This window comes from Aspergillus japonicus (assembly GCF_003184785.1).
Source record: "Aspergillus japonicus CBS 114.51 unplaced genomic scaffold BO86scaffold_10, whole genome shotgun sequence".
NCBI lineage: Eukaryota > Fungi > Ascomycota > Eurotiomycetes > Eurotiales > Aspergillaceae > Aspergillus > Aspergillus japonicus.
Window position 1 is genome coordinate 214,006 of NW_020291647.1, and position 26,820 is coordinate 240,825.

At 46.8% G+C, this 26,820-nt stretch overlaps 13 protein-coding genes across 13 annotated transcripts; 8 read left to right on the plus strand and 5 right to left on the minus strand.

Moving 5' to 3' along the window:
• Nucleotides 1-62: 62 nt before the first annotated feature.
• On the plus strand, nt 63-2,027 carry BO86DRAFT_11197 (putative longevity-assurance protein (LAC1)). The gene is made up of 4 exons (XM_025665939.1): nt 63-444; nt 543-853; nt 927-1,214; nt 1,280-2,027. The coding sequence occupies exons 1-4, from the start codon at nt 309-311 to the stop codon at nt 1,868-1,870; spliced, it is 1,326 nt and encodes a 441-aa protein (XP_025529955.1). The 5' UTR covers nt 63-308; the 3' UTR covers nt 1,871-2,027.
• A 696-nt stretch (nt 2,028-2,723) lies between these two features.
• On the minus strand, nt 2,724-5,231 carry BO86DRAFT_446517 (uncharacterized protein). The gene is made up of 4 exons (XM_025676528.1): nt 4,478-5,231; nt 4,084-4,370; nt 3,905-4,029; nt 2,724-3,853 (listed from the first exon to the last, which is right to left on the minus strand). The coding sequence occupies exons 1-4, from the start codon at nt 5,133-5,135 to the stop codon at nt 2,962-2,964; spliced, it is 1,962 nt and encodes a 653-aa protein (XP_025529956.1). The 5' UTR covers nt 5,136-5,231; the 3' UTR covers nt 2,724-2,961.
• A 952-nt stretch (nt 5,232-6,183) lies between these two features.
• BO86DRAFT_387172 (DNA repair protein RAD10) lies at nt 6,184-7,584 on the minus strand. The gene has a single exon (XM_025671524.1). The coding sequence runs from the start codon at nt 7,457-7,459 to the stop codon at nt 6,461-6,463; it is 999 nt and encodes a 332-aa protein (XP_025529957.1). The 5' UTR covers nt 7,460-7,584; the 3' UTR covers nt 6,184-6,460.
• Nucleotides 7,585-7,753: 169 nt separating this feature from the next.
• On the plus strand, nt 7,754-10,266 carry BO86DRAFT_387173 (mRNA-binding ribosome biosynthesis protein NOP4). Its single transcript, XM_025671525.1, has one exon. The coding sequence runs from the start codon at nt 7,996-7,998 to the stop codon at nt 10,183-10,185; it is 2,190 nt and encodes a 729-aa protein (XP_025529958.1). The 5' UTR covers nt 7,754-7,995; the 3' UTR covers nt 10,186-10,266.
• BO86DRAFT_387174 (putative progesterone binding protein) lies at nt 10,214-11,151 on the minus strand. Its single transcript, XM_025671526.1, has 3 exons — nt 10,863-11,151; nt 10,698-10,793; nt 10,214-10,609 (listed from the first exon to the last, which is right to left on the minus strand). Exons 1-3 carry the CDS (start codon nt 10,969-10,971, stop codon nt 10,431-10,433), a joined length of 384 nt encoding a protein of 127 aa, XP_025529959.1. The 5' UTR covers nt 10,972-11,151; the 3' UTR covers nt 10,214-10,430.
• Nucleotides 11,152-11,454: 303 nt separating this feature from the next.
• Nucleotides 11,455-12,190, plus strand: BO86DRAFT_387175 (uncharacterized protein). Its single transcript, XM_025671527.1, has one exon. The coding sequence runs from the start codon at nt 11,636-11,638 to the stop codon at nt 11,888-11,890; it is 255 nt and encodes an 84-aa protein (XP_025529960.1). The 5' UTR covers nt 11,455-11,635; the 3' UTR covers nt 11,891-12,190.
• A 629-nt stretch (nt 12,191-12,819) lies between these two features.
• On the plus strand, nt 12,820-13,737 carry BO86DRAFT_11360 (uncharacterized protein). Its single transcript, XM_025665945.1, has one exon. It carries the CDS (start codon nt 13,046-13,048, stop codon nt 13,508-13,510), a length of 465 nt encoding a protein of 154 aa, XP_025529961.1. The 5' UTR covers nt 12,820-13,045; the 3' UTR covers nt 13,511-13,737.
• Nucleotides 13,738-13,773: 36 nt separating this feature from the next.
• BO86DRAFT_11370 (aromatic amino acid transport protein aroP) lies at nt 13,774-15,595 on the plus strand. The gene is made up of 4 exons (XM_025665946.1): nt 13,774-14,176; nt 14,255-14,990; nt 15,044-15,420; nt 15,491-15,595. Exons 1-4 carry the CDS (start codon nt 13,965-13,967, stop codon nt 15,528-15,530), a joined length of 1,365 nt encoding a protein of 454 aa, XP_025529962.1. The 5' UTR covers nt 13,774-13,964; the 3' UTR covers nt 15,531-15,595.
• Nucleotides 15,596-18,432: 2,837 nt separating this feature from the next.
• BO86DRAFT_387178 (uncharacterized protein) lies at nt 18,433-19,259 on the minus strand. Its single transcript, XM_025671528.1, has 2 exons — nt 18,592-19,259; nt 18,433-18,536 (listed from the first exon to the last, which is right to left on the minus strand). Exon 1 carries the CDS (start codon nt 19,182-19,184, stop codon nt 18,663-18,665), a length of 522 nt encoding a protein of 173 aa, XP_025529963.1. The 5' UTR covers nt 19,185-19,259; the 3' UTR covers nt 18,433-18,536; nt 18,592-18,662.
• A 286-nt stretch (nt 19,260-19,545) lies between these two features.
• On the minus strand, nt 19,546-20,691 carry BO86DRAFT_333829 (putative JmjC domain protein). The gene is made up of 2 exons (XM_025668830.1): nt 19,689-20,691; nt 19,546-19,634 (listed from the first exon to the last, which is right to left on the minus strand). Exons 1-2 carry the CDS (start codon nt 20,613-20,615, stop codon nt 19,614-19,616), a joined length of 948 nt encoding a protein of 315 aa, XP_025529964.1. The 5' UTR covers nt 20,616-20,691; the 3' UTR covers nt 19,546-19,613.
• A 143-nt stretch (nt 20,692-20,834) lies between these two features.
• On the plus strand, nt 20,835-21,495 carry BO86DRAFT_387181 (Zn(II)2Cys6 transcription factor domain-containing protein). Its single transcript, XM_025671529.1, has 2 exons — nt 20,835-21,087; nt 21,195-21,495. The coding sequence occupies exons 1-2, from the start codon at nt 20,930-20,932 to the stop codon at nt 21,274-21,276; spliced, it is 240 nt and encodes a 79-aa protein (XP_025529965.1). The 5' UTR covers nt 20,835-20,929; the 3' UTR covers nt 21,277-21,495.
• BO86DRAFT_11567 (transcription factor domain-containing protein) lies at nt 21,383-23,738 on the plus strand. The gene is made up of 3 exons (XM_025665963.1): nt 21,383-22,214; nt 22,266-22,517; nt 22,575-23,738. Exons 1-3 carry the CDS (start codon nt 21,489-21,491, stop codon nt 23,547-23,549), a joined length of 1,953 nt encoding a protein of 650 aa, XP_025529966.1. The 5' UTR covers nt 21,383-21,488; the 3' UTR covers nt 23,550-23,738.
• An 822-nt stretch (nt 23,739-24,560) lies between these two features.
• Nucleotides 24,561-25,646, plus strand: BO86DRAFT_307686 (casein kinase II subunit beta; the record flags this gene model as incomplete). Its single annotated transcript, XM_025667745.1, has 1 exon — nt 24,561-25,646. The coding sequence occupies one exon, from the start codon at nt 24,561-24,563 to the stop codon at nt 25,644-25,646; it is 1,086 nt and encodes a 361-aa protein (XP_025529967.1).
• Nucleotides 25,647-26,820: the final 1,174 nt, after the last annotated feature.

Genomic DNA, 26,820 nt, shown 5'->3' on the forward strand with positions numbered 1-26,820 from the left:
CAACTTATACCTGAACTCACCTCGCCTCAACTCACTCCAATCAACCTCTCACGGCCGAGACTTTATCTCTTTTCTCTCCCCCCTCTTCCCCTTCCCCCTTCAAGGTTCCTGGAGTTCCATTTCCCTCCTTCTCTCTACCATATTCGAACGTCCCGGCTCTCGACGGTTCTCCTTCTTTACACCTTCCCTCCCACTTTCCCTCTCGCGCTGTTGTCAATTGGGTATTCCTTTCTGCAGGACTGCTGCTTCTGCTGTTAGGTCTCCAATTCCAGCGAGATACCCTCCAGGCTCTCCCTCCCGCTTCCGTCATGGCCACCGACGTATCATCTCCAGTCTCTCAATCGGTCTCAGAACTCAATGCCTGCGTTTCCACTTCTACCAGTCATCACCGCCCGGTGGTCAAAGAAACCACGTTCCGCGAATGGATGCTGCATAACCAGATCGGTACGGACCATTTTAATTGATACATGATAATTGTACAATGCCATTGTTGGCGCTTTGGGGTCAACTGTCCTGCTTACCATAACGTTTGTTCACCGCAGGGATTACCTTGACCACTCTTGCGATGTTATTGGCCGTCCATCACCTCTATCCTTCCCTCAACCCCTACACCACGCCGTTCTTTCAGCTTTCCTACTACCAACCTGCTTCCGGGGACTACGTACAAGGATGGGACGATGTTTATTTTGTCGCCAGCTCCGCACTTGTCTTCATCGCTATCCGGGCCATTCTCATTGACTGGGTCCTGAGGCCCATTGCGCAGCATTGGGGTCTGAAACGGAAGGCGTCGCTTCGTCTGGCTGAACAGGGCTGGCTTTGTCTATATTATGGCTTCATCTGCTCCCTTGGAATGGTTCGTTCACCATGATCGTGCCTGTTGTTTGTCCGCCTGCTAGTCGTGTGTTTTGACTAACACAATAAAACAGTATATCTGGTCCAACTCTGACCACTGGGGCGATTTCAGCAAAATTTGGGACCAATGGCCTGCGCGCAATGTTTCAGGTTTAATGAAATGGTATCTCTTGGTACAATTGGCGTTTTGGGCACAGCAGCTTCTGGTGATCAATATTGAGGAGCGTAGAAAGGATCACTACCAGATGCTGACCCACCATGTAATCACCATTGCCCTCTTTGGTTCGGCTTACGTCTACGGCTTTTACAATGTCTCCAATGTCGTGCTCTCGCTCATGGACATTGTTGATCTCCTACTACCTGTAAGTTCAAGATGCTCTTGAAGATATTCACGCTCGTCTGAAGTGGAATTCACTAACCGAATCAGACGGCCAAGATTCTCAAATATTTGAAGTACGAAACGAGCTGCAACATCGCTTTTGTTGTGTTCATGGTTACGTGGTTGATCACTCGTCATGTCTACTACCCGAAACTCTGTTGGTCGATTTACAAGGACGTCCCTGCCAAGATGTCTTACGGATGTTACTCAGGTACTACTGCGGAGATGATTTCCACCAATGGCTACCCGAGCGCATGGTCGTATCTGGTCTCTCCCTTCAAGGATCTCAACGGACCGATTTGCATGAACCGCACCGTCAAATGGGTCTTTCTTTCCTGCCTTCTGGCACTGCAGCTGCTTTCCCTCATCTGGTTTACCATGGTAATTCGCGTGGCCGTTGGGGTCATCCGCACCGGCAATGCTGAGGAACCTCGCAGCGACGACGAAGGAGAGGAAGAGGAAGAGTACTTTGCTGAAAAGGATAGCCTCAATGGGTCCACGCATGCGATTGACAGCTCCAATGTTGACTGGCGTCGAGCCAATGGTTCCTCGGCTGTGCGGCCTCGGCGAGTTCGCCTTGGAGACCAAAGCGATCGCAAGGCACTTCTAGGCCGCATTGGCTGCGACAAGCCCACGTAATCTGCCCACGCTCTTTACCTTTTTTTCTTTTCTTATTCGCCTTTCTTTTATGACGATATCACGGATATGGATACGGACATGCTGATATGCCAGTATCAACGACAATGCCAAAAAGTCTCATTACAGATTATATGAAAGAAGTGAATAAACACAGGGAGGAACAGGTTGGAATGCACCTCCAAAAGTCCTACTGCCTAACGCTGTTCACCTTTGCATTGGCAGGTTCCATTTTTTGATTTCTATCTTTATTATTCCTTTTATCCATCTCCATCTTCGCGCTCGATACCATTGACTTCGGTGATTGTGGTTATATTATGTTGCCTTGCCTTGCGTGCTATGTACTGCTTGTCCGATTGGTTTGTTCCTTTTATGTTAAGAAAAGAAGATTCCAAATTTGCATCATGATAAGACTTTTCTTATCTCTTTCAGATGCCTTGTGGGACGGCTGCTATTCCTATTTCCGTACATGCTCTTTACTTTTCTTTCGAGTTTATCCCAGGGTGATTTTATCCTGATTGATATGCGCAGGATGGATGCGATCTCACACATCCTGGCTTCATGTGATTGTTGCTTTTGCACCTATGATTAGATAGACACTTCGCCTTCGCTCGTCACATAGACAGAGGCCGTGGTTTACTCTGCATGTAGCCCCATCAAACAATTTTAACCCTTTTCGAATCGAGACTGTAATTCTGGATATTTTCATATCGTGTATATAATGTGAGCGAAAGGTGAACAGCCGACTACCGGATGCCTGCGGGATCGTCTTCTCATGGAAGACATTTTACCAGCAGGCTCCTTCCTACAAAAGCCCCGTGTATAGAAGTGCTCGTCATGGCTTGTTTGTCAATAGCCAATGAATTTCCTTGTATACGAGATCAATTAATTGCCAGTCTATAGTAGCACTCGATCCGTATCCATCCTAGCCCAGGTCCATCCCATTGTCTCATCCATCATAAGTCGTGAAAGGTAAGATTAGCTTAAATGGAAATCGAAAGCGAGCCCCCAAAGCGAGATATTTGCTCCGCTAGTGATAATCTGAAGTGGGGTTGTCATGCACGAAGACGAAAAGCAGAAATCGCAAACGATTTTTACGTGAAAACAAGTACATTAATGTCTTCGATACTAGTGGACGTGGAGGTGACAGACGGCAGATTGAGTTCGAGAATATCTTCACGCATTTGTGCTTCATTCCAGAAGTAGTCCGAATGAGTCTGGTAGCTAAGTCGCTTCCGCGCGCGAGCCACGTGTGCTTCGGCATCAATTTCATCGGAACCCAGCGCGCATTCTTGCTGTGTGACGATGAAGTCAATCAGTACTTGGCGAACTCGGTCCCAAATGGTTCCGTGGCGTTTCCATTCGAGTCGTTTAGCGATTCGGACCATCCGCGAGACAATCCAACATCGATCTCCAGTGTCACCTGGTCTATTCTTGGGATAACCGCCGTTGTTGAGGAATAGCCAAAGGACTGAAGTAATGCTGGGGTTTGTGAAAGGATTGAGGTTGCGGACTTCAAGGCTAAGCCAGTCGAGATAATCGTCCAGGTTATGAGAGTTCAGGTAGCAGTCGTACAATGCGACGGCGAGGAAGAAGAGGCAGGACATGCAGGTATATTCGTCGATGAAGCGGATGTCTCGAATCCCGTGGTCATAGTCCGGCAACATTGTCAAGATTGAGTAGAGTTGGGTTCCAGGACGAAAGTGCTTTGTTCGACGGGGAAAGATCTCTGGTACGACGGTATAAGGAGAGTTCAAGCATAAGCCCTCCAATTCGCGAAGGCGACGAAAGAACCGTAAGAAATCTTCGCATGCCCTGAATTGTGCACAGAGACTTTCGGCATCCTCTGAGGTAGTAGCGTCATGAGGGACAGCAAGGTGTAAATTGGGGTCCAAGAAGTCGAGAGGAGGGGTTGTATCAGGACTAGTCCCTGTCCAAGGTAGCGAGGTGCTGATGATCGCCTTAGGGGCGCAACTAAAGTCCACCCTAGGTCCTGTCAGCACCAGACGGACATCAAAGGGCATACGTATAGATTACCAGTAAAGCACTTTCTCCAGGAAAGGACTAGTGAGTCGCATGCCGTGCATTCCGCCTCGATTCCTGATCATCGACGATAATCCGCGGAAATGCATTCGCTCAATAGATGCATCCTTGGACCATTTCTCCGAGGTTGTTAGTCATTTGCATGCACAATGGGGTGCCACAGGTCACGGTACCTCGATGACAGCCATTGTGGCAACAGCATAGATAGTCCCGTCATGCCGCCCAGTTGCATCCCCTTGAATACGCTCCTTCATGAGCCTCAGTGCTCGCATTTTATGAGTCAGGCTCTGCACAGATTCTGCCTTTCCCTCAACACCGGCACGATGCTTGGACGCAATGGCAAGCATAGCCTGAAAGGGAAGACCGTCATGGAGCGCTATCTGCCGGAAAATCTCCATCATCGGATTATTCGCGATAGAGTCGGCGAATTTATACATCATGGATGGATAGGTCACGACGACTTGGCCAAGTTAGCCCCCGTCCGGCACTTATCGGCTTTCATTTCAGGTGAAGATCTTGCGTTGCACCGCGGTTCCAAGCGACATGCGAACGAATCTTACCACTTACAGTGTTGAATCAGTTCATGATCCGCATGGCTAATAGCAATTGGATAGCAGCTGAAAGGGTCTCGAACGGCCCCTTCCCCTGGGCTAGCTAGAGGATTAGATGCCCCAGGCTTTGTGGCCGGATGCAAAGAGGCATCTTCGCGTTTGACCTTGTGCAGTTTCGGAATGAGCAAACGCGAGGAGCTCTTGGGCTTTTCCGGCGTCTTTTTATCCTCATCGCTGCTTGGGGACGATGCCTTCTCTGACTTGACAGTCAGATCCTCTTGAGCATCGTTCTTCAGGGCCCCTGTTTGAGAGGACGAAGCCGAGGGCTGAAAGTCGGGAGGAGAGCGGGTAGACCAACCACCTCCCGGTACGCGAGCCGTCCCTAGACGAGCGATACTGTCCAAGCGCCGTTGATGCATATACTGGCGCATAGCATGACGTCGGACCTGGCGCCGAGATTCATTGTCGGTCACTAGCACAAACTCGAAGTTCCTTGATCCGGCTTGATGGGCCGATCCGTTCGATTGCTGGTCTCCGGAGGAAGTACTCGTCTGGTCCGCCGCATGACTACTCGAGACTTGAGGGGCTGCTGGTGGATCCAAGTCATTCACATTCTGAAGCTGAAATTCTAGTATCCTATTTTGCCCAGGTTGCCGATGTCCCTCCTCACCCATGATCTCATGATTTGCCCTGGATGAGTAAGTCAAATCAGACTCAACAGGCAAGCTTGGCTGGGTGAGTGGTCAAGTGGGGACTGGGGGGGGGGGGGAATGGGGTGGAGGGTCTTTGCTGCAGCTATGCTCAGTGGAGAATGCTTGGTAGCTTCTGCTCAATCGGAAGGACACATTCACAGCACGAATGCTATCTCTATCACTAGCACGAGAATAATAATAATAATAATAATAACAACAATAATAGGGCTGTGGCCTTTGAACAAGAGAATGTCGTTGACTCGTTGGACTGTCAAACTCCAATGTTCGCTGTCAGCCCGATTTCCCCTTTCGGCTCTAGGCCCCACCGCTCGGGCCCCACGTGACAGCGTCCCATGCGGCTGACTCAGCGAGATTTCCTGTCCATCCGGTACACTACAGTACTTTTCTCGAAGGAAGTAAGAGGCCAACAATCCCGAGTCCATAAGTCTGCCAATTTGTCTGTCCACTTGTGTTGAAGGCCTGGAAACTGAGGTCTCGGATCGCTGCAGGCTCGATTAAGTCTCAGCCCCTCCGTTGCGATCGGAGGAGCAGAACCCCCTCAAGTGGATCGCGTGGGAACTGGGAAGACATTCCAGTCCAACCACAGCCAGAAAGCTCCAGTGTGGGTTACGTATGAGGGGAACAAGCAAAGTCTCCACCGACTTGATTTGTCCCGACTCCCGAACTCTCAGATGCTCCCCCATGGGGCCGGCGAGCTTATATAGCAGCTGTGATCGGATTACCCGAGGCCCCGACACGCTTTACCCAAGCCTAAGTACGAATTCAGTTTCTGTTGGTCTCCGGTCGAGAATGTCGCTTATCATGAGTGTGATCTTGGTACATGGCTAATTCAAAGATTCACTATTGCTGTGGGTATATAGTCGATGTCCAAACTACTGTCATGATCCTTCGTATATGCACGCATACATACACGCTCCCCTTCGTACCAATTCTGTCCATGTCCCGTGCGGACTTTGAAGTGACCAGAGCTGAGGTGGTAAGGAAACGGAGATGATTAATATGCCAACACTACGTATTTCTATTCCATCTCTCACAGATCGGGTGTTGGAGGTGTATACTACACTTTGCTATAGAACTGGTTTGAGAGTCGCATCAGACATGCTAGGTAGCTTACATGCCTTGCCTAATCGAGGGGAGCCCTCGAAGCGTTGGCTCGCAAACTTCCGGCTTTCACCATCAGCCTATCGTCTCGGTTCAGGTTCACCCACACGAGATGGCCCGAGAGGCTTGATCCACTGATCTGGCGGTTGATATATGCTAGATCAACTCACAACCTCAGCGTCCCGTCAGCCGCCAGTCTCACGAAGCTTTGCCAGTGCTACCATGATGCCTTGGTCCATTGCCTCTGACTGGGCGCCTTCTTTGGACCATTGCTCTTCAATAGTATCTATATGTACTTCGGGCTTGCTGCTCTCCGACTCCGCAAGCAGAAACTCTTCATCTTGATGCTCCCGACCCTCATCTGACCTTGAAGGGGCGCCGGACGCCTCAGTCTCCAGCTGTGCCGATCGATGATTTCTATCTCTATTGAGAGCACTCGCCTTCTTCATCGACTCCACTCGAAATCCTTCCCTCACTGTATTATGCCATTGCCGGACCTTCTTTTCCCCCCATCCAGGGACCGCGCTTATCTGCTCTGACGGCGCATTAATTGCGTTCTGTAGGCTTCCGAAGGTGGACATTAGGCTCGCAGCGTCCGATTTATTGATGCTGCGAGGGGTAGTCACAAACTCGACTAGTGATTCCTTGTAGGATTGGGCCTGCTGCGTGCGAATAGCTGTAGGTTGAGAATTTTCGGATGACTTATACAGCTCTAAGTAGTGTGCGGCTTCGGGTGCAGACCAGCACAGCATCAATGTAAGGTTATTGATGAGAGACGTCTTAGACAGTTCTCGAAGGCTATCTTCATGATTTGCTATATCCACCATCACTAGGACAATGCGCAGTAGATACTTTCCCGCTAGCTGCCGTATGCGCGAGTAGATGTATTCAGGATGTAAGCGGTGGTACTTGAGCGACAAGAACAGCGCGCAGGTGGTGTTGCCGATCACGTAGTCGGCCGGAATATCCGCATATTCCCAAGGTACGATCTTGATATGGTTCAAGATCGGATTTCCTTTCTGTCGTGTAGAGACAAGTATAGCGGAGGGACCGGATCTATTGGGCAGTGCCTGTGGCGTAGGCTGTTGGATTTTAGGTGGATTGAACGCTTGGCCTGATGTCGAGACCGTGGGAGGTGCGCTGGACTCTTGTCGCTCGCCTCTGCCATCGGATTCGCTTCCCATATTCTCTACGGAAAGCGATGTGATGGCAAATATATGCAAGCCTTCTTAGCCCCAGCTCAACACTGAAGGAGAAATAGGCCACAGTCTGAGACACGGATCAGATTTCAAATTGGACCTGATTGAGCTTGAGAAGCTGTGCTTCTCGCCGTTGGCTAGCTTTCCGACCGGTATGCCCTCACGTGCAACCTGAGTGCGTCATATGCCTCTCCTACTCGCAGACGTCGAGAGTTCGAGCCGCTCCTTAGACATGCCGCCACTACTCATATATCCAGAGCATGTCTGTGACCTTTGGGGGAAACTTCTCGATATCTATGATTTTCCTATCAATATTATACCTCGATGTATACATATAAGGTCGCCCTCCTGTCGTGCTTGAACCCAGGCAGGACGAGATGGATCCTGGAAATTACTGGTCTCTGATTCGAGCGCCTCGTATCTAATCTTCCTCCTTACCGCCCTGAGACCCGCTTCTTTGTCCTTGCTGGGATTTTTCTGCCGCGGATTTTCCTCCGAAAAAAGTCATCCAGACACCAACCATGGCCGACAGTGACGATTCTCGCAACGAGAGCCCCGTCGAGGGTCAAGCCACCCCAAATAAGTCTGTGGCGGTTGTTGATACGCAGAACAAGGCAACAACCCAGTCTTCCTCGAACCAACCTCGTAGGGAATTGTTCATTCGATCGCTTTCCGCCTCAGCGACCACCGAGAGCCTCGCAGAACATTTCTCACAGTCTTATGTGATCAAGCATGCTATCGTCGTCACTGATCCAGAGACAAAGCAATCGAAGGGCTACGGTTTCGTGACCTTTGCTGATGTCGAAGATGCGAAGGCTGCGTTGGAGGAACTCAACGGAACTGTTTTCGCCGGGAAGAAAATCAAGGTCGAGTATGCGCAACCGCGCCATCGTGTTGTCGACGAGAACCTCGGCAAATCTAAACCATCTACCGAAGCCCTCGAGCTCAAGAAGCAAAGAGAACAACAAAGAGCGGCTGCTGTGCCACCCAGATTGATCGTCCGAAACCTGCCGTGGAGCATCAAGGAACCTAACGATCTGGCAGTGCTCTTCCGGAGTTATGGAAAGGTCAAGCAAGCCTATCTTCCCAAAAAGGGAAACCAGCTGGCAGGTTTCGGCTTCGTTGTGCTGAGGGGGAAAAAGAACGCAGAGAAGGCGCTAGAGGGCGTCAATGGCAAGGAGGTAGACGGGCGGACACTGGCTGTTGACTGGGCAGTGGAAAAAAATGTGTGGGAGAATCTGCAAAAAGAACAAGATAGCGCAGAGAATGATGAGCAGAATGAAGAGCCGAAAGATGTTAAGATGGCGGATGAAGAGGAGGAAGCGGCAGAGCCTGACTCTGATGTTGTCGAGGACGCTCTTTCGGCCGACGAGGACGATGATCTCGATAGTGAAGACGATATCGATGAGGAAGGGTTGGAAGGTGAAGGGATCGATGAACAGCAGGCAAAAGAAGATGAAAGGGATGCATCGACTATCTTCATCAGGAATCTGCCTTTCACTTGTGACGATGAGATGCTCTATGAACATTTCACTCAATTCGGGCCCCTTCGCTATGCACGAATCGTCATTGATCGAGAAACTGAGCGTCCTCGTGGGACCGGATTTGTTTGCTTTTGGAAAGTGGATGATGCAGTATCATGTGTGCGCGATGCCCCCAAACAGCAGGATTCCCTTGCCGCAGATAAAGACAAAGGCAAGAAAGCATCCACATCATACAAGCAGTCTGTTCTACAAAATGAGAACGCTGATCCCAGTGGGCGTTACACCTTGGATGGCCGTGTGCTTCAGATCGCTCGTGCAGTGAGCAAGTCTCGTGCCACCGAACTCGAGGAAGAGGGTGTTTCTCGTCGCCTTGTTCGCGATACCGATAAACGTCGTCTTTACCTTCTTCAGGAGGGTACTATCGCACCCAATACCTCTCTCTACAAGAAACTCTCGCCTTCTGAAATTAAGATGAGAGAGGACAGTTACAAACAACGACAGAACTTCATTAAGAAGAACCCGAGCCTTCACCTTAGTCTTACGCGTTTGTCCATTCGCAACATTCCCCGCCATATCACGTCGAAAGATCTTAAACAGCTGGCTAGGCAGGCCGTTGTTGGTTTCGCCCAGGACATGAAAAGCGGCGTGCGCCAACCCTTGTCGAAGGAGGAGCTGGACCGGGCTGCTGATATCATGCGCGAAGCAGAGCAGCAGCGGAAAAAGAAGGGCGTGGGAGTCGTCAGACAAGCCAAGATCGTTTATGAGAGTCGCGATGGAAGCAAGATCAACGAGGAAAGTGGAGCAGGCCGGAGTAGAGGTTACGGCTTCGTTGAGTACTACACCCATCGCCATGCTCTCATGGGTTTAAGATGGCTCAATGGCCATGCTGTGGAGCCTCCCAAATCCGCAACCCCCGATGCCCAGGACAAGAAAAAACGGCTCGTTGTTGAATTCGCCATCGAGAATGCTAATGTCGTCAAACGTCGCAATGAACTGCAGTCTAAGGCACGCAATTTCAAGAAAGAGGAAGAACAAGGCGATGGTGCCTCGAAACGTGGTGCGCAGGATAAGAGCTCCCAGACAGGACAGAAGCGAAAGCGTTCTGATAACAGCAGCGACAAGAACGATGCTGGTGAAGATGCGGAGGAACAGAACAAGATCGCGAAGCGAAACCGGATCATTTCAAGGAAGAGAATGCAACGGAGAACTCGGAAAGGGAAGGCTTAAACACGGGTATATTTAAAAGTTCAAAAGCGTCACCTAGATAGCTAATGGTCATTGTGTATACTTATACTAACAATCCGCACAAATAAGTTGAGATATCACTCAGAGATATAGATAGAACTAAGATGCTAGGTATCACAACAACATATGAAGGCACCAGATGCCAGTTCTTAGGCATATTTGGTGCGCTTATGATAGAGGAGCGCTGGCTAATCAAGGAAGTACCGCAAATGCCTCATTCACTTCTGTCAATAGTTGGCGGCGTCTTGCACTTTCCCAACAATGTTGTACCGTTTGCTAAAGAATGTGAACCATTCATCGAGTACCGTCTTCTCTTTATCCTCGAGATCGTACCAGTCAGATCGGCAATCCTCAGGCTTGAGCGACGAAGAGGCCAGGGCGCGGGAGGGATCCTTTCCGGCGAATACTGCAACCGGACCAAGGTATGAGCACAACGAGAACATATACATGTACCAGATAGCCGGATTATTTGAGCAGCCCGGATTTGAACCCACCGTGGTATTGCCCGCTCGGGCTGTATGCAGCGTTGCGAGTCACGTCGAAAACAATTCCTTTGATTGCGACCAGCGTAGGACGATTCGGATCGGTGCCTGCAGTCGCACTCAGTCAGAAATAACTCGCTGCGTGCACCTAGGCATCTCTTAACAAAATCAACTGACCGTCGCATTTCGATAGTTCCTCCACAGTTATCAGATCGTATTTGGGAGGGTCGAGCTGGACAGGGACCTTAGGGGAGAAACGCTTCGGCTCGGGCTCGTGTTCGACCATGGTGTCTCACTGATTGATATACAACTTCGCTATTTGTTTTGCGCTGGCGATCAATTATGGCGATTGAGTACCTATGACTCCAACTCCCATAAGCAAGCAAGCTATTGTATCCGAGAAAAGAAGTTGATGGTGGGATTCGGGACGAGAAGACGCGGGGCAGGCGGGGGAAGAAGTGCTCGGGGCGGTGCAACCGTGGGTCGGAACCTGAGAAAAGCGACCTCTAATTTAGTTCCCTGCCATTGGCCTGCATTTGAAGTACTCCGTACTCCGGACTCCGTACTTATTTTTTTTTTTTTACTAATGTATGTTCATGCTCATACTCAACACACCGAGGAGATCAAGGTTTTCGTCTCATTGAGCAGGAGCTTGTTACCTTCCACCGTCCTTCAATGTGTGGTGTAAGGATTGAGGTTGCATATAAGGATACGTACTGTACTTGGAGGGCACACAGTATTTGAATATCTCTCATACTCGAGTACCGAATTTACATAATACTGCTTTGGGCATCTGACGTCAAGGAATGTTGGCTAACAGCTGGATTCATACGAATACTGTGCATGTCGCAACGATATTTCCCCCTAGAAATCTCATTTATCTTCACATCCGCTGATTTTTTATCATCGCATTATCTCCTCCAACTCTACTTCTCACTGCAGCTCAAATAATGTCCCCAAGTCACTTCGATCAGCCGGAGAAGCTGGAGTCTGTACCTTTCCTCACAAAAAGGCCCGAAGTCAGTGAGGTTACACACTCGCAAAATCGCCAACAGAACCCTCTGGAGTCGGAATTATCGCATCACCTATATTTCGAAGATAATGATGGCTTCTTCCCCCCCAGCTGGCTAGGGCAGAAGCCCCCCGCTCAAGGCCGAAGTCGTCCGTCGACCCCAGAAACCGAAACCGCAGCGCGATCCCACTAGACGCTGGACGGGGTCATCAGCATGATCTGGCTTGGACGAAACTATGGCGCTTTTTGGAGTTTCTACTGCATTTTTTGTCTGGGCTGGCCATATCTTCTGCTCAGTGCTATACTAGGGCCATCAGATTGTCAAATTTACCATATTTCACCCCCCGCCCCCGGGCCTTGATGAGATGCTGTTCTCTGCAAGCAGGCACGGTTGGAATGAAGAAGACAGTAATTACTAGGTACTGCTCAGTATGTACATCATGTGATCGCAGTAATTGGGCGCCTCTCAGGCTGGGTGTACCGCAGATGGATGGCAGCGGTATGTCCGAAGTAGTAGCAATAGAATTTCAACCGGTGTTAACTATAGCCATTATCAGTAAAAGGTCTAGTCAACGTACTGTACTGTACTGTATTCCGTACTTCGTAACATGGAACCGTTTTCAGCTGGCGGGCCCTTCTCCAACAAGTTCCCGCACATTTCTCCCACCCCGCCAGGTTTCACCAATTTACCAATGACCTACGGAGTACTCCGTACAGTATCCTACCTTCTCTTCCAAGTTCTTTTCCTTTGATACTTAGTAGGTACAACCCTGGAGCTATCATGTCGGTCGTTGGCACATCATTTTGGAAACTGGCATTGGAAACCCTATGGCTGACACTTGTGACTTAATCAATGGAAAACTCATGGCCTTTTCCACTACGTACTACAGGCTGAAGGAATGTTGCTGTGGATTTGCCCGCGTCCTCCCTTTGGTCCCTCCGCGCTAGTCTGTTGTCTATCTTCGGGCTAGAAGTAAGGGCCTTTTTATCTGTCCGTCATTGTGGGGAGCCAAAATGGAGTCGCCCGTGCTGGAGATATCCCTTTTGCTCTATGATTTGCTTTCCTGCTTGTCTTTTGACATACCTGCCGAGGTAGGCCAGCAAAATCAGCAGGCAGCTGTAATGAATCATGATTATTACGACCATGATACCGTCTTCCGCCCGCTTCTAGTGGCTTGCTACATATACGACGGCCTCCACCCTTCGTCCGCTGCTTTTCTTAGTCCTTGCTCTTCTCTCCGGAGATTCTTTCTGCATTGTTATTATGAAGCGCGCTCTACCTGCCTGTTGATCATCCGAGTGAACCAGAATTGCAGTTGTGGGTCAAGGTCCTACCCACGCTTCGCAGATGACTATTGCGACTGTTCTCCATGAGGAGCAATCCCCGACAATAGATTGTCCTGATAGCAGATATGCTGCCAGTCACCAAGGACCACATGAAAAGGGCGTGGTAGTCAATGATAGTGAAGAGTCCGCTGTCTGTTCAAATACATTCGCCTCCGACCACACACATCGCAAGCTTAAGCCCAGACACATACAACTTATTGGCATCGGTGGTACAATTGGCACAGCACTATATGTGCAGATTGGTAAGGGCTTGATGCATGGTGGCCCTGGCAGCCTGTTTCTGGCTTTTTTGATCTGGTTAGTTTCCCACTACTGCTGCCAATTTGTCTTTATACTGCCCTTCCTCTCCTTCCCTACTGTTACCGCTGCCATCTCGACCTGGCAACTATTGTCCCAGAGAGCTTGCCTCAATGGTAGTGAGTCAACTTTCACTACAAATGAGCCAGTTCCTCCACCGGTTGCATAGCTATTGAGACATGCTGGTCAACCTCAATGAGCTGTTCCTACAAACCCCCCGTGGAAACCTAAGTAGGACCGGACTGCGACACATTTGATTTGGTTGTGAATTAGCACGGGTGTGAATATGGCCTTTGTGATCAAATGCCTCTTTTCATCGTACGTGAAATGCCAAATCTTATATACTCTCGGAATAGGTCCCTAGTTATCCTCTGTATAACAGTCTGTAAGAGGCCCTATTGTTCAATCCTGTTGGCTTCTTTCCTCGCGGTCCGAGATCATTTTTCCAGTTCCACCTCTCTGCCAACAACGGCATCTCGATCCTTGCGCTACTTCGGCATCGAGAACCTTTGAAAGCATGAATACACCTACGTTTCTGCCGGTGATCGGTTCATAGGCACCCTGTATCCGTTTTGTCTGGTAAGACCGTCACTGAACAAACTCTTGTGCTAGGCCTGGCAGAAATGGTTACCTACTTGCCCATATCATCACCTTTCATTAGATTCGCTGGTCGATATGTTGACGATGCCTTCGGCGTGGCTGCTGGTTACAACTTCTTCATATTCGAAGCCATTATGGTCCCGTTCGAAGTTACGGCATGTAATATGATTATCAACTACTGGAGCGATGCAGTTCCAGTTGCCGGGATTGTTATCATTGTACTAGCACTCTACGTGTGCGTGGCCTCTCCTTTATTCTGATGGACCGTTGAACCGCAGTTTTCTAACCAGATCTAAACCTGTTGACTTTTCAGTCTTTTGAATCTCTTTGCCGTCGAATGGTATGGCGAGTCTGAATTCTGGCTTTCTCTCAGCAAAGTCTTACTTAGTGTGGGGCTGATATTCTTCACATTTATTGTGATGGTTGGAGGTAACCCTCTCGGCGACCGGTTCGGCTTCCGGTACTGGAGAAACCCTGGAGCCTTCGCAGAATATTATAAGCCTGGCGATCTTGGGCGATGGCTTGGATTCTTGGCTTGTTTCATTCAGGCTAGCTTCACCATCGCCGGGCCTGACTACGTCTCAATGGCTGCCGGGGAGGCAGTCAATCCCCGTGGAGTTCTACCGAAGGCCTACAACGGCATATTCCTTCGGCTCACGGCATTCTTTGTTTTGGGGGTGCTTTGCATTGGCATCTTGGTTCCTTATAACGACCCCGAAATGGCGGCTGCATTTGAACAAGACTTGCCCGGCGCTGCGTCATCGCCTTATGTGATTGCAATGGATCGGTTACGAATCCCAGTGCTGCCACACATCGTCAATGCCATGATTCTCCTTGCTTCGTTCAGCGCGGGTAACAGCTATGTTTACTGTGCCAGCCGTAGCCTTTATGGGCTTGCGCTTGATGGCAAGGCGCCACGAATCCTCACAAAATGCACCAAAAAGGGTATACCGATCTACTGCGTGCTAGCCGTTCTTCTGATTTCCCTTCTTGCGTTCTTACAGGTTTCCAATGGCTCAGCAGTCGTGCTTAACTGGTTTGTTAGTCTGGTAGGGCCCCCTCGCTGAACGTGCCATGACTCGCGTGCTGACCAGAGTGATAGATGACAGCCTCCCAACTCATTAATTTCTCGGTCATTACCTTCACATACACTAGATTTAGGAAAGCTCTGATCGCACAAGGCGTGGCCCGGCAGACTCTACCCTACCGGAGTTGGGGCCAGCCTTATGTCGCCTACATAGCCTTGGTCTCCACATTCGTCATGACCTTTGTCGGAGGATACACAGTTTTTCTGCCCGGCAACTGGGACGTACCGACATTCTTGTTTTCGTACACGATGATTGCGGTGTTTCCAATCATTTATGTTGGCTATAAATTCCTTTGCCGAACAAAATTCCTGAAGCCCGAAGAGATCGATATAATGACTGGAGTGGATGATATAGATGAGTATACGAAGAGCTATGTTGAAGTACCTTCGCGGTAAGCCCTCAACCTTCCGCGACGCTGCATGACTGCCATGAGACAATTCGTGTGAACTAACAAGACACAGTAACCCTCTCTCACGATTTGGCGATTGGCTGTTCGGCTAACCTACTTACACGGTTGGACCAAAGAGGTGTGGCAAGAATGATGTGTTCTATTGTATTGATTACAAATATAATACTGATGGATTTGCTTGCTTAAAAAGAAAAGCTTAATATCTTATAAATTATTAAATTATTAAGAAAAAAAGAAATCTCTATAAATTTGTAGTATTTATATATATCTAGTTTAATTTAAAATTATATAATTTATTAAAGTAAGGTGTTATATATATATACTAATATACCTTTATAATAAATTAATTATAAGATCTTTTTTTTATATAAAATAATATAATAATTTTTATAGTATTTTTAAATAGGCAGCTAGTTAGTTAAAAAAAAGTATTAACTATATTTTTATAATCAGCAGTTAGTAATACTGTTAAAAAATTTAATATATTTAATTATTTAATTAAGTATTTAAATTTAATATTTTTAAACAGCTTAGTAAAAATATCTGTAAAATTTTTAAAAAATTTAATATATTATAAATATATATTACTATACTGTATAGTTTTACAAATTTAGTAATATATAATATTAATATATTTAATTTATTAGTAGAACTAATTATTTTAGGTAAATATAATAGTATTTTTATTATTAATATATATTATTATTAAAAATATAGTTTTAAAGCCTATATTTTTAATTATATAAATAATCCAGTAGACTTTTTTAGCTACTGTATAAAATACTATATATTTAGCTTTATATATAAAAGCTGTAATATAGAATTAAAAATATAAAATCTAAAAAATTAGATTATTTATTTATATAAAAATATATCTAAAAGTTAAATAGTATATATTAAAATATTTAGTATAATTTATATTAATATAGCTAACTATAATATTAATTTATTTAGCTAAATTATTATTTTTTATATAGACTTTATACTAAAAACTATATCTACTTATTTTTTACAGATATTAATATAGTAAAAAAAACTATTTATATATTATTTAGCTGTTGCATGCCCAGCTCGCCAGAGCGAGACTGACGCAACCTCATTCTGCCATTCTCCACCGCCCAAGCGGGAATGTAGTTAGCCGTCGAGATAGCGAAGTAGAAGGAATCAATCAAGCATCTATTTCATGAATCATCGTTCCTTCGAGCCCTCGATCGGCAACAAAAAAAAAGTTTTTTTATATAAAAAAAAATCTTATTTTTATAAGATTAGCTCTGCTAGTTTTAACTATAAAATATTTTAAACAGCCAGAATAGGTAAATTAAAAAAGATTTAATACTATTTACTAAAAAAAAGTTTTTTTAATTATAAAAAAGGCTATTTATAAACTATTATAAAAAGGCCGGCCAGTAGATAGTAGACTATATATCAGTAAAAAAGCCTTATAAAAATAGTAGTAAAAATAGTATAGTATACTTTTTATAAAAGTATAAAATAGTAAACTATCTTTTCTACTACTTTAGTTTTTTATAAAAGTATTTATAAAGTAGAGGTTTTAATAGTACTACTGTAAAAGGCAATACTTTTTTATAAAAAAAAATAGTTATTAAAATTTAAACAGCTTTTCTAATCTTTGCAGATATTTATAAAAAATATATATATAAATAATTTAAAATAGTAGTTATATAACAGCTAAATAAGCCGGCTGCAGCCGCCTCTAAAAGCAGCAGCTGTTTTATAAGTTAAATAAGGCAGCAACAATACTTTAAGATAATATATTAGTATTCTTAGCTTTGCAAAAGCTATTTGTTTATTACACTATTTCACCCTTTAGCCCTTATAATTTTTATTTTATTAGTTTTTAGATTTAGAGTTGTTTAACTTCCGGCCTTTAAACACCTTTATAAAATTAGTATTATTAAAGTTAAACTAAATATATATATTTTTTTATATAAAAATCTAAATAATTTAATTCTATATTATACTTTTTTTAATATATTAAAAATTAAAATAGGAAGTTAAAAAAATAAACTACTATTTTTTAAAATTATAAAAAAAAACTAAATATATATACTATTACTAAGTTTTTTATTATTAGTAAAATTATATTAAAATTTATTTAATATTTTAAATATTTTTATAATATATTTATTAATATTTTTATAGTTATTATACTATAGTAATATAGTAGTTTACAGTTTTTTAAATAACTATATATTAAAAATAATATTAAAATATTTTTTTAGCTTATTCTAAACTTTTTTTATACTATTAAGATTAATAATACTGTATTAAATTTCTATAGTTAATATAGTATAAATAGTTTTAATAGCCTTTTTATTTTTAACTTTCTATATAAATAGCTGTTTTTTAAAATATTTTAATATTTTTTTATATATAGTAAAATTAATATTTATTTTACTAAAGCCAAAGCCAGTAGACCTGGATGTATTTTATATAACTTAAAAATTTCCAGCTGCTTTAGCTTTACTGGAAAACTAAATAGATAAAAAAAATTAAACAAATTTTATATTAGTATTAAAAACTATTTTTTAGACTTTATAAATAAAAATATATTTTTAAAATTTTATATTAGATTTAATAGTTATTTATATCTATTAAGGCCAGAAGCTTAGTAATATTAACTATCTACTATATTATTACTAATTAATAAATATATTCTTTTAATTACTAAATTTATTAATTAATTAAAATATTTAATTTAGTCTAGTACTTTTTAGTAGACTATATAGTTAATAAAAAGATTTTCTTAGTACTTAATACTAAAAAATAGAAAAAAATAATAAAAATTAATTAAATAAAGACTTTAAGCTTAAGCCGGGCTTATAACCTATTAATTATAAATATAATACTAATAGATTTATTTGTTTAAAGAGGAAAGCTTAATATCTTATAAATTATTAAATTATTAAAAAAAAATCTCCACAAATTTGTAGTGTTTATATATATCCAGTTTAATTTGAAATTATGTGACTTGTTGAAGCGAGGCGTTACACGCACACGCCGATATATTGCTCCAGGCGGGAGATATATAATCAAAATATAGTTCTGAACGTGACGCGCCGTCCGGCAATGCGTCCCTGTAAAAGTATTCAGCCGGTATACAAAGCATATAACAACAGCAGAAGACATTACAATTCGCAGAATCGGCTTCCAGCAGCCGACGCGACCAAGTGTCTTGTCTCGGCGCCAGTTGGTGAATCCACCTAGTTTTCCTGTCCCTGGTTCTGTTCCTTTTTGATAGCATCCATCCTCGATTTGTTCCGCTTGCCCAGGACTCTCAATGTATTTGTCCGTTCAATCTCGGTCATCTGCTCCCAGTTGGAGATTCTCGATAGTGTTCCATCCTGGTTGACGACCAACGGGCCGAGATGGTCCAGCCTCACGGATGTCCCATCGCCACTGACGTCGAGCTGTCGCGTCGCAGAGTCGACACTGCTTGCATCTGGAAGGGCGAGGTGTTCTTTCCGCTCCTGATTTTCCGAATTTTCCGAGAGGGTGGCGGTGCCAGTAGTCTGGGGCTCTTGGGTAGGGGTCGCCGACATCGTTGAGCAGAAACTGGCGTTATAGTGACGGTAAAGCTGAGAAGCGAAGCAGTGTGGATGAGCAGGGAGATGGAATTGGAATCGTGGCGTACTGATCGCCGATGCGCGGGTGGATGTGGATGCGGTAAGAAGTGGGTTGAGGAGAATGTTGAGGAGAGAGGCACGGGTCAAAGGGCCAGACATGTGCATTATATGTCGGTCACGTAAGCTGTAGCTTGAGTGGGGTGCAAAGAATAGAGAGAGAGAGAGAGAGAGAGAGAGAGAGAGAGAGAGAGAGAGAGGAGGAATCAACGTGTGACGGACAATGATGGGGGTTTTTTTTTTAATCTTGGGGTGGAATGAGGTGGTGAGAGGGAACTCTTGGGCGGGACCGCGGCGAGGAGAGGATTCTAGAAATTTAGTGAGGGACAACCGACACTTGCCCTCTATAGATTCACTACTGATAATCCAGGCTTCGAGATGCTTCCAATGAGATCAGAAGCCTTTCCGCCCTGTTTGTGGTGGCGTGGCTTACTTATTCATAATAGAGCTGGATACTGTAGATGGGGCAACATATGATTCGATTCTACTTTTTTACACATTACGAACTTTGGCTGCATTTGGCTGCACTTATTACCTGAACCACCAATTGACCTGGTGAAAGATCAGTAGACTCCCTTTAGCGAACGTGACAGCATGGCATCTTACCGAAGCAGTCACACTGTCCCCCAGTCCCTTGATGCTATGCCACCATCCTCGAGGTATGAACATGCCGTCTCCAGCCTCTAGGTGCGCTTCGAATCCGATGGGACCAGTAGATTCGGTAGCTGCATCATCCCAGACAGCCTGCTCAAGCAGCACCCTCTCCTCGCCGTGCATCATGTCATCGCCCCGAATTGCAGCAGACTCGCGGCCAGCGCTCTTCCCCAATCGGCGTCGCACCGCGCCGAACACCCTTTGCCCTTCCGAGGGTGGTAGCAATCGCACCACCTTCCGTCCGGCCAGCTGGACAAACAGATTCGGGTTCGGATCGCGGTGAAGAGGGGTATACGTGGGCGGGTATCCAATCCAAATGTTTGTATCGTAAACATCTCCCTTTCCTACCTGCGCAACCAAGTTTGGGGTGGGGAGATCATCGCGAAGAACCTGCGGCAAGTCAAGGAGCTGGCACTGCGCCAGGTACAAACGCATCGTGTGCGATTCGAGAGATTCCGCAGTAGATATCCATTCGAGGAACAAGCTTAGAGGCGCATGGAACTGCCGAAAGCTAAGCCCATTCGCTCGGATACTAGTACTGGCAGGAGCTTGTGTCAGTTCCAAGGGAACCAGAGCATCCGCGCCATATTGACTGAGATATGCGGTGTTTAATCGGGACGGCGAGTCGCGGAACCATTTCTCGAAGGCAGGAAGAGTTTGGAAATATCGGAGGGGGAGGATGATAGGGTGCTCGGGGATGAAGTATGTCTGACGAAAGTGGTCGAGCTCAAAATCCTCGAGAGATTCCAACGGGCGGTACGGGTGCTGCGATGCCGTCGTGGAGAAAGAGCCGAGGCATTGTTGGCTTGGTTGGTTACAGTGAGAGTGCCTCCTCCATACCCGGAGGTTATTGTAACATGATCGTTGGTGGATCTTCATTCAGACTGGTGAGATGTAGTAGTAAATCTTGCAGGCAGATTTTTGTGCGGTGTTCTCAGGCCAACTTGGTTGCGAGACTGGAACCTTGAAGGTCGGGAGATTTCCGCCCCGAGCTGCCAGTGCGTAAGCTTTACCGCCTTGGGGTCACTCTCTCACTCCCGTCTACGTAACCGGGACCCAGTCCGACCGTCCACCCGTCTGGGGAAAACGGAAACCCCGCGTGCCCATCCGCCGAGGAGAAGGAATCTATCCGCACCAGTCACTGCTTGCTTCCACGCCAACAATCAATCGTCGCATCGTGTTACTCCCCTAAGATGGCTTCAGAGTCTCCCCAGACTGATATGGCACTACCTCAGCTGGAAGTCACGGACCAGAATGAAGCCCCGGCTGCCGATACGACGAAGAGGAAGGCGGAACAGGCTAACGGAACGCATACTCGCACCAAGCGGAATCGCTACATCTCTATCGCATGGTATGATTCCGGCTCTAAAATCCACACCGAGACAAAACCCCAGACCTCTCTCAATTGCGGGATTGCGATTTGCTGACACAAGGCTGGAACCTTTCCTTTGTGTTTAGTAATGAATGCAAACGGCGCAAGATCAAGTGCAACGGCCAGGTACCTTGCCAACGCTGCGGACACCTTAATCTCGAATGTTAGTTGTCACCGCGAGGGGTGTGTAACCCGGATATGACGTTGATGCAAGGGACACGCTGAGTTATCTTCTTAGGCCGATATGCCCCGAACTGCTGCAACAATAATTTCAAGGATTCCGAGTAAGTCGACTGGGCAATGATTCCCTTGATCCCGCGTGACATACACCCCGGAGGCGCCATGGCTCACCGAACATCTTACATAGAGAATTTCGATCGATGAAAGACCAAATCAAGACTTTGCAAGATCAAGTCAATAGTCTCTTTTCTAACCTAAAGGATCTTCGGTCTCAGCGATCATCTTTAGACCCACCGGGCTTCGATGGGCTCTCTCGAGATGGCTCCCAATCAGTCTTCACGCCAATGCATGCACCATTGGCTAAACCTCGCATGAGGCATCCGCGCTTTCAGGGCCCTACTAGTTCCGCTTTCAACTTTGATGTCGCCCGTTCGAGTCTGCAGACCATGGGCATTGCGCCAGCTGAGGAGATGATTACAGATGATCTCACCACAGCACATGCCACCCCTGCCGGTTCACCTCCGCATGTGGGCCAGCTTGTTTCCACAATTCATCCAACTAAAGACCCGATATGGGTTATCAAGAGGGATGAAGCCCTGCGACTTTGCCAGGTGTACGAGGAGGAAGTTGGAATCATGTACCCTCTTATAGATATCGAACAGGTAGCGCAACAAGTGAACTTGCTCTACACATTTGTGGAAGCTGCAACACGGACTGGCTTCGCACAGAGAGGTCTCCCCGGTGCAGATGGTCTTCACGACGATAGCACGCTTCTTTTGAAGATGATTCTCGCAATCACTTTGGTGATAGAGGGAGGCGGCCAGAGCGAGCTAGCACGGCGTCTTTACCTAAATGTCAAGCCGGTTGCTGAAGCTAAAATCTGGGACTCGCTGGACATTAGGACAATTCAGTTATATGGTTTGATGGTATGTTCTGTTCCGGGTCCACCAAGCTTCGATCATTGACCGTGTGTCTAGGCAACCTATCATTTCCATTCGGATGATGATGCTATGGCATATCGTATCATCGGTATTGCAGCGCGTATGTGTCTTGAGATGGGCCTGCACCGACGAGATGCGCTGGCGAAATTGTTTCCCAACGAAGACCAGTGGCCTGCCATTGTGAAGATCTTTTGGTCGGTTTATAGTTTGGACAGGCGTTGGAGCTTTGGTACAGGGCTTCCCTTCATCATTCAAGATGAAGACATTGATCCCAATTTGCCCGAACCGGTGAGCCCCGTCATTCAATCATTAATCCAGTTATTCGTAGAGCTAACCGATCCTTAGGATGCGTCTCTACTGTATCTTAGGTGCATGATATCGTACAACCGGATCAGCTCCAAGATATGGTACTCCGGACTTGGCTCAGAAGGAGCAACTGACATACGACGCGATGAGATTGGCTATCTGGACTATCAGATTCTGCAATGGTATAAACAAGTGCCGGATGGGCTGAAGTTCTACCCAGTCGATGTTCCAAAGCATCACCATGGTGAGTCAACTAGCCGAGGTCTTCGAAGACTGAGGATTCTTTTATATCTACGCATGAATCAGCTTCGGATCCTCATTTACCGGCCGGTGCTACATTCCGCGGTGAGCATCGCGGAAGACAAAGGTCACGCGCAGACCGTGGTGGATATTGCGAAAGACACGATCCGAGTGCTCACTCGGCTCAACGGGACGTCCGATATCTATCGTACGCAGCAAATCACTTTCAACTACTTTCTAGTCGCCGCCTTAGCGGTCCTCTTCCTCGCTGTGTGCCATGCACCAAATGACTTCAACCGACAAGTGCGGGACGAATTTTACATGGCTCTTGAACTGGTCAGCGGGTTCAGTACCAAATCTTATGTATCCAAGCGACTCTGGAAGACAATCAAGGGTCTCCGCAAGATAGGCGAACGGTTGGGTGTCATTGTACGACCTTTCGGAACCGATTCCAACGACCCTCATTCTTCCGCGGCTGTTGCAATGGCCGGACTGGCCGGTCACCAAATCGAAGATCTTTCGGTGTATGGGTCGGTGAATGGCGCTGGAGAGCTAGGAAACAGCCCGCTGAATGGGCTGCAAATGAGCCATGAACTCACGAATCTTTTCGAGGCGGTTGGGGGTTTTGGCAATTTCATGAACTCGGGAGGGGCTTCGGAAAGCCTCAATGGCTTTATCGGCCAGGATGGAGAAATTCAAAACACCGGGGAAGGTTTGTCGGGTGTTCTTGGAGATGAAGGTGAATGGTCGCGTGTTATACGGGATTTATTTTAGACGTTTGAGCTGTATTTAGGATGTGGCTGCAGCCTGTCTTTGGCTATCACCCCGCCGGTGACCGAGAACTTCTCAAATTGTTCTCCATGCCATCCTTGGGATCTTGGTCATTCATACCTGTATTCATAGTAATTCGCCTGTTCGGTAGAATCCGTTGTCGAGTGTGTGGTGGACATCTAATCACGTGATCGAGTACTTGCAGTGCATGAAAGGCTCACCTCAGATGCTTTTCCAAAGAAGGAGCAACGGTCGTCGTTATGATTTATCGAATCGAACTTGATCTCATGCTGCTAGGAGCGCTGGCATCAGTGGTCTCGCTTTCTTCTTAGTCTTTTCTTGTCTTCAATGAGTTAAAATTCAGTCCCGCCTACTATCTCTCATCCCCTCTCACCGCCCCACGAATCTAATTTCGGAAGCCCCTCGACAACCTCCGTCGATCCATCCATCCAGAACCGAGCTGGGAGTGCGTGATCCAGCCTCATCCCTAGCTTGCCACTCCTTTGGTGAGTCTTGGACTTTAATTCAGAGCCTGATCTGTGACGTCCCATGTCCATTTAAGTGATTCGCTGGTTAGTGAATGCCCATCACACTACTAATATCGTCTACATCCCTCATCGCACAATAATCCGCCGGCCTGCACATTGCCAATGACCCCTCGCCTTATCAGCCAGGCAGATGTACGGTCACTAATTGACCATCTCAGCAGTTCGCCTTTCACGGCCTCTTCCCTTTAGCACCTGATTTCCTGTGCTCCATATCTTCTCCCTCTTGTTTTAGGGAGCACCGCAAGGAACACGATTAGACTTGTACCCGGCACTCGATATAGCCGGTGCAGGTTTCAGCCCGCGCTCTATCTCGGAACGAGATTCATATCGGAAGCCTGGTTTCCCCCGTTAGCTCGGCAACGTGTCGAGAGAGACAGGTTCGGCGTTGGCCGACGGCCTAGACAGGCTGGATCTGAGTCAACTGTCTGAATCAACGCCCTCATCATCCGCGTCGGACTCGTTCGATATGTCGTCGTCGGAAGGTGCACCGGAGTCATGGATCTCCTCTTTCTGCTCCTTGATGGGCCATGAGTTCTTCGCCGAAGTTTCCGAGGATTTCATCGAGGATGACTTCAACCTCACTGGCCTTCAGTCGCAAGTGCCCATGTACAAGGAGGCGTTGGAAATGATCTTGGACGTGGAGCCGGAGGAGGACGACGAGGATGAGGAGGAAGAGGAAGAGGAGGAGGATGAAGATGAGATACTGGGCGATGACAAGCCTCCGGGCTACCGGAGAGCTGGAGAGCGCAGGCATGCACGGGTGGCAAGCGATTTGAGTGTGATTGAGAGCTCTGCCGAGTTGTTATACGGTTTGATCCATCAACGGTACATCACTTCGCGGCCTGGCATTCAGCAGATGCTTGAGAAGTACGAGATGCAACATTTCGGTGTCTGCCCCAGAGTGTACTGCAATGGTTGCAGGGTCCTGCCCGTGGGTCGCTCAGATACCCCGGGTCAGGAGACCGTCAAATTGTTCTGTCCCAGTTGCCAGGACCTCTACACACCTCCCAACAGTCGCTTCCACTCGGTCGATGGCGCCTTCTTCGGTACCACTTTTGGGTGCCTGTTCTTTATGACTTTCCCCGATTTGGACATCGGATCTCGGATGGACAATTCCCTGTCAGCTCTTTCCCCCACGCGTTCTTCCTCCTTGACATCTTCCTCGATCAACAACCAGGTGTCACCAGATGTGCCCCCTCCCAATCAGCCCGTCGAGATCAACGGCATGCGCACGGTCAATTTCAGCCCCGGTCTCGGCCCGGGCCGCATTTATGAATCGCGAATTTATGGATTTCGTGTCTCAGAGAGATCACGATCAGGCCCGCGCATGAAGTGGCTGCGCATGAAGCCAATTGATATCCGTGAGCTGGACGAGATGTCTCGTTACGAAGCGCTACATGGAGAGGCCGACAACGATGGCGATACGGAGATGGGCAGTGGTAACGGCGCCGCTGCTCAGAACGCCGCCATCGCCAGACGGAAGAAAGCCCCAATGCGAAGGCGCCGATACAATCCGGATCAGATGAGCATCAACGGCGCAGAAGCTGGTTGAAGTACTCGTCATCATGCTTGGATGAGAACGTCGCACTTTTTCTCTCTATCCTTTTTTTTTCTTGGACTACTTGTGTGAACGCAACCTCTTCATTTCTCATGGACTCCTTTGCTCTTTGGAAGGATTGAGTTTATCTCCTGTTTCTCTTTTTGCCTTTCCCATTTCACTTTCATCATTCGACGAGTCTGTCTACCATCACCACCTCCCCGACGAGGTTCGAATTGCACTGTAAGGGAGTCAAACCGCTGCCGGCAAACACCACCTAGTCCGTTCGCCGCCATGCGTATCGGCCCAAAGCTCATATATCTATCTACTCATGTTCAGTGATATTGTCTCACGTTGTCTTATGTTTCGTTCCTCCCGTTGACCTGCATTCAGGCGTCGTTGAGTCAAATTATCGTCTTTGGCATACAGATTCACGTTCACAAATACAGTACCAATACACCATGCACAAGATTATTTTCGCTGCGGACAATCAGCTTGTTTATTGAACCGTAGTTGCGCAGGAGAAGTGTTTGAATCCCAAGGAAGCAAATTCACCGACACCTAGCATCGTTGGGGCAATTCGGGCTTTCTGTAACAAGAGGTCACAAGAGGTATTGTAGTACAGTATATCGGAGACTGGGAGGGCGGTTTGCGCTTCGGCGAAGTCCGAATCCGCCTTAGGCTCGCTCGGTCATAGTCGCCTAACAACTACCTGGGTAACTAGTAATAAGTGACAACCGCCAATGGCTGGTTTAGTTTTCGCTCCTTGCAGAGTATGCGGTATGCGAACCTGGCTGTCCGTCGATATAAAGGAAGACGAAAAGAAATAAAAATAAAAACTGTGAAGAACAAATGTAGAGAGAACTGAACGGCAGAAGTAGCTTAACCATATCTATCATTAGCTAATTACTCCACTATACTTTGGGAGTGGTGGAAATGGACACCTGCCTACTTTTACTGAGGAGTCCACCACCAGAAAGCCACAGACCTGACAAGTCGGTGTTCTAAGGCCGTATCTTCTAGCGGAGGGGCCGCTTCGCACGTGGTCCATAAATTAAGAACAGGCAACAGGCAGTGGGTGGCTCGGATACATACATTTGATTGCACCGACCGTAATCTTCAGGCATCGGAAGAATTAAGGTGATGATGATGATGATATTGGCAACGTTGAAATCCTCGGTAAGCATTA

What these genes read in the sequence shown, in the direction of transcription:
- BO86DRAFT_11567 (XM_025665963.1), top strand. Translation starts at nt 21,489, where the DNA reads ATGAAAGACCAAATCAAGACTTTGCAAGATCAAGTCAATAGTCTCTTT. An exon ending in TTCAGTTATATGGTTTGATG is followed by an intron (nt 22,215 to 22,265) that starts GTATGTTCTGTT and finishes CCGTGTGTCTAG; the next exon opens with GCAACCTATCATTTCCATTC. An exon ending in ATCCCAATTTGCCCGAACCG is followed by an intron (nt 22,518 to 22,574) that starts GTGAGCCCCGTC and finishes ACCGATCCTTAG; the next exon opens with GATGCGTCTCTACTGTATCT.
- BO86DRAFT_446517 (XM_025676528.1), bottom strand. Translation starts at nt 5,135, where the DNA reads ATGGGTGAGGAGGGACATCGGCAACCTGGGCAAAATAGGATACTAGAA. An exon ending in CCACAATGGCTGTCATCGAG is followed by an intron (nt 4,030 to 4,083) that starts GTACCGTGACCT and finishes ACAACCTCGGAG; the next exon opens with AAATGGTCCAAGGATGCATC. An exon ending in CTGGAGAAAGTGCTTTACTG is followed by an intron (nt 3,854 to 3,904) that starts GTAATCTATACG and finishes GACAGGACCTAG; the next exon opens with GGTGGACTTTAGTTGCGCCC.
- BO86DRAFT_387174 (XM_025671526.1), bottom strand. Translation starts at nt 10,971, where the DNA reads ATGGTCGAACACGAGCCCGAGCCGAAGCGTTTCTCCCCTAAGGTCCCT. An exon ending in GGAACTATCGAAATGCGACG is followed by an intron (nt 10,794 to 10,862) that starts GTCAGTTGATTT and finishes GTGCGACTGCAG; the next exon opens with GCACCGATCCGAATCGTCCT. An exon ending in CCCGAGCGGGCAATACCACG is followed by an intron (nt 10,610 to 10,697) that starts GTGGGTTCAAAT and finishes GTCCGGTTGCAG; the next exon opens with TATTCGCCGGAAAGGATCCC.
- BO86DRAFT_387178 (XM_025671528.1), bottom strand. Translation starts at nt 19,184, where the DNA reads ATGTCTGGCCCTTTGACCCGTGCCTCTCTCCTCAACATTCTCCTCAAC.
- BO86DRAFT_333829 (XM_025668830.1), bottom strand. Translation starts at nt 20,615, where the DNA reads ATGAAGATCCACCAACGATCATGTTACAATAACCTCCGGGTATGGAGG. An exon ending in GGGACAGTGTGACTGCTTCG is followed by an intron (nt 19,635 to 19,688) that starts GTAAGATGCCAT and finishes ATCTTTCACCAG; the next exon opens with GTCAATTGGTGGTTCAGGTA.
- BO86DRAFT_11197 (XM_025665939.1), top strand. Translation starts at nt 309, where the DNA reads ATGGCCACCGACGTATCATCTCCAGTCTCTCAATCGGTCTCAGAACTC. An exon ending in GATGCTGCATAACCAGATCG is followed by an intron (nt 445 to 542) that starts GTACGGACCATT and finishes TGTTCACCGCAG; the next exon opens with GGATTACCTTGACCACTCTT. An exon ending in TTGTTGATCTCCTACTACCT is followed by an intron (nt 1,215 to 1,279) that starts GTAAGTTCAAGA and finishes TAACCGAATCAG; the next exon opens with ACGGCCAAGATTCTCAAATA.
- BO86DRAFT_387181 (XM_025671529.1), top strand. Translation starts at nt 20,930, where the DNA reads ATGGCTTCAGAGTCTCCCCAGACTGATATGGCACTACCTCAGCTGGAA. An exon ending in CGCTACATCTCTATCGCATG is followed by an intron (nt 21,088 to 21,194) that starts GTATGATTCCGG and finishes CTTTGTGTTTAG; the next exon opens with TAATGAATGCAAACGGCGCA.
- BO86DRAFT_387173 (XM_025671525.1), top strand. Translation starts at nt 7,996, where the DNA reads ATGGCCGACAGTGACGATTCTCGCAACGAGAGCCCCGTCGAGGGTCAA.
- BO86DRAFT_11370 (XM_025665946.1), top strand. Translation starts at nt 13,965, where the DNA reads ATGGTTACCTACTTGCCCATATCATCACCTTTCATTAGATTCGCTGGT. An exon ending in TTAACTGGTTTGTTAGTCTG is followed by an intron (nt 14,991 to 15,043) that starts GTAGGGCCCCCT and finishes CCAGAGTGATAG; the next exon opens with ATGACAGCCTCCCAACTCAT. An exon ending in TATGTTGAAGTACCTTCGCG is followed by an intron (nt 15,421 to 15,490) that starts GTAAGCCCTCAA and finishes AACAAGACACAG; the next exon opens with TAACCCTCTCTCACGATTTG.
- BO86DRAFT_11360 (XM_025665945.1), top strand. Translation starts at nt 13,046, where the DNA reads ATGACTATTGCGACTGTTCTCCATGAGGAGCAATCCCCGACAATAGAT.
- BO86DRAFT_387172 (XM_025671524.1), bottom strand. Translation starts at nt 7,459, where the DNA reads ATGGGAAGCGAATCCGATGGCAGAGGCGAGCGACAAGAGTCCAGCGCA.
- BO86DRAFT_387175 (XM_025671527.1), top strand. Translation starts at nt 11,636, where the DNA reads ATGTCCCCAAGTCACTTCGATCAGCCGGAGAAGCTGGAGTCTGTACCT.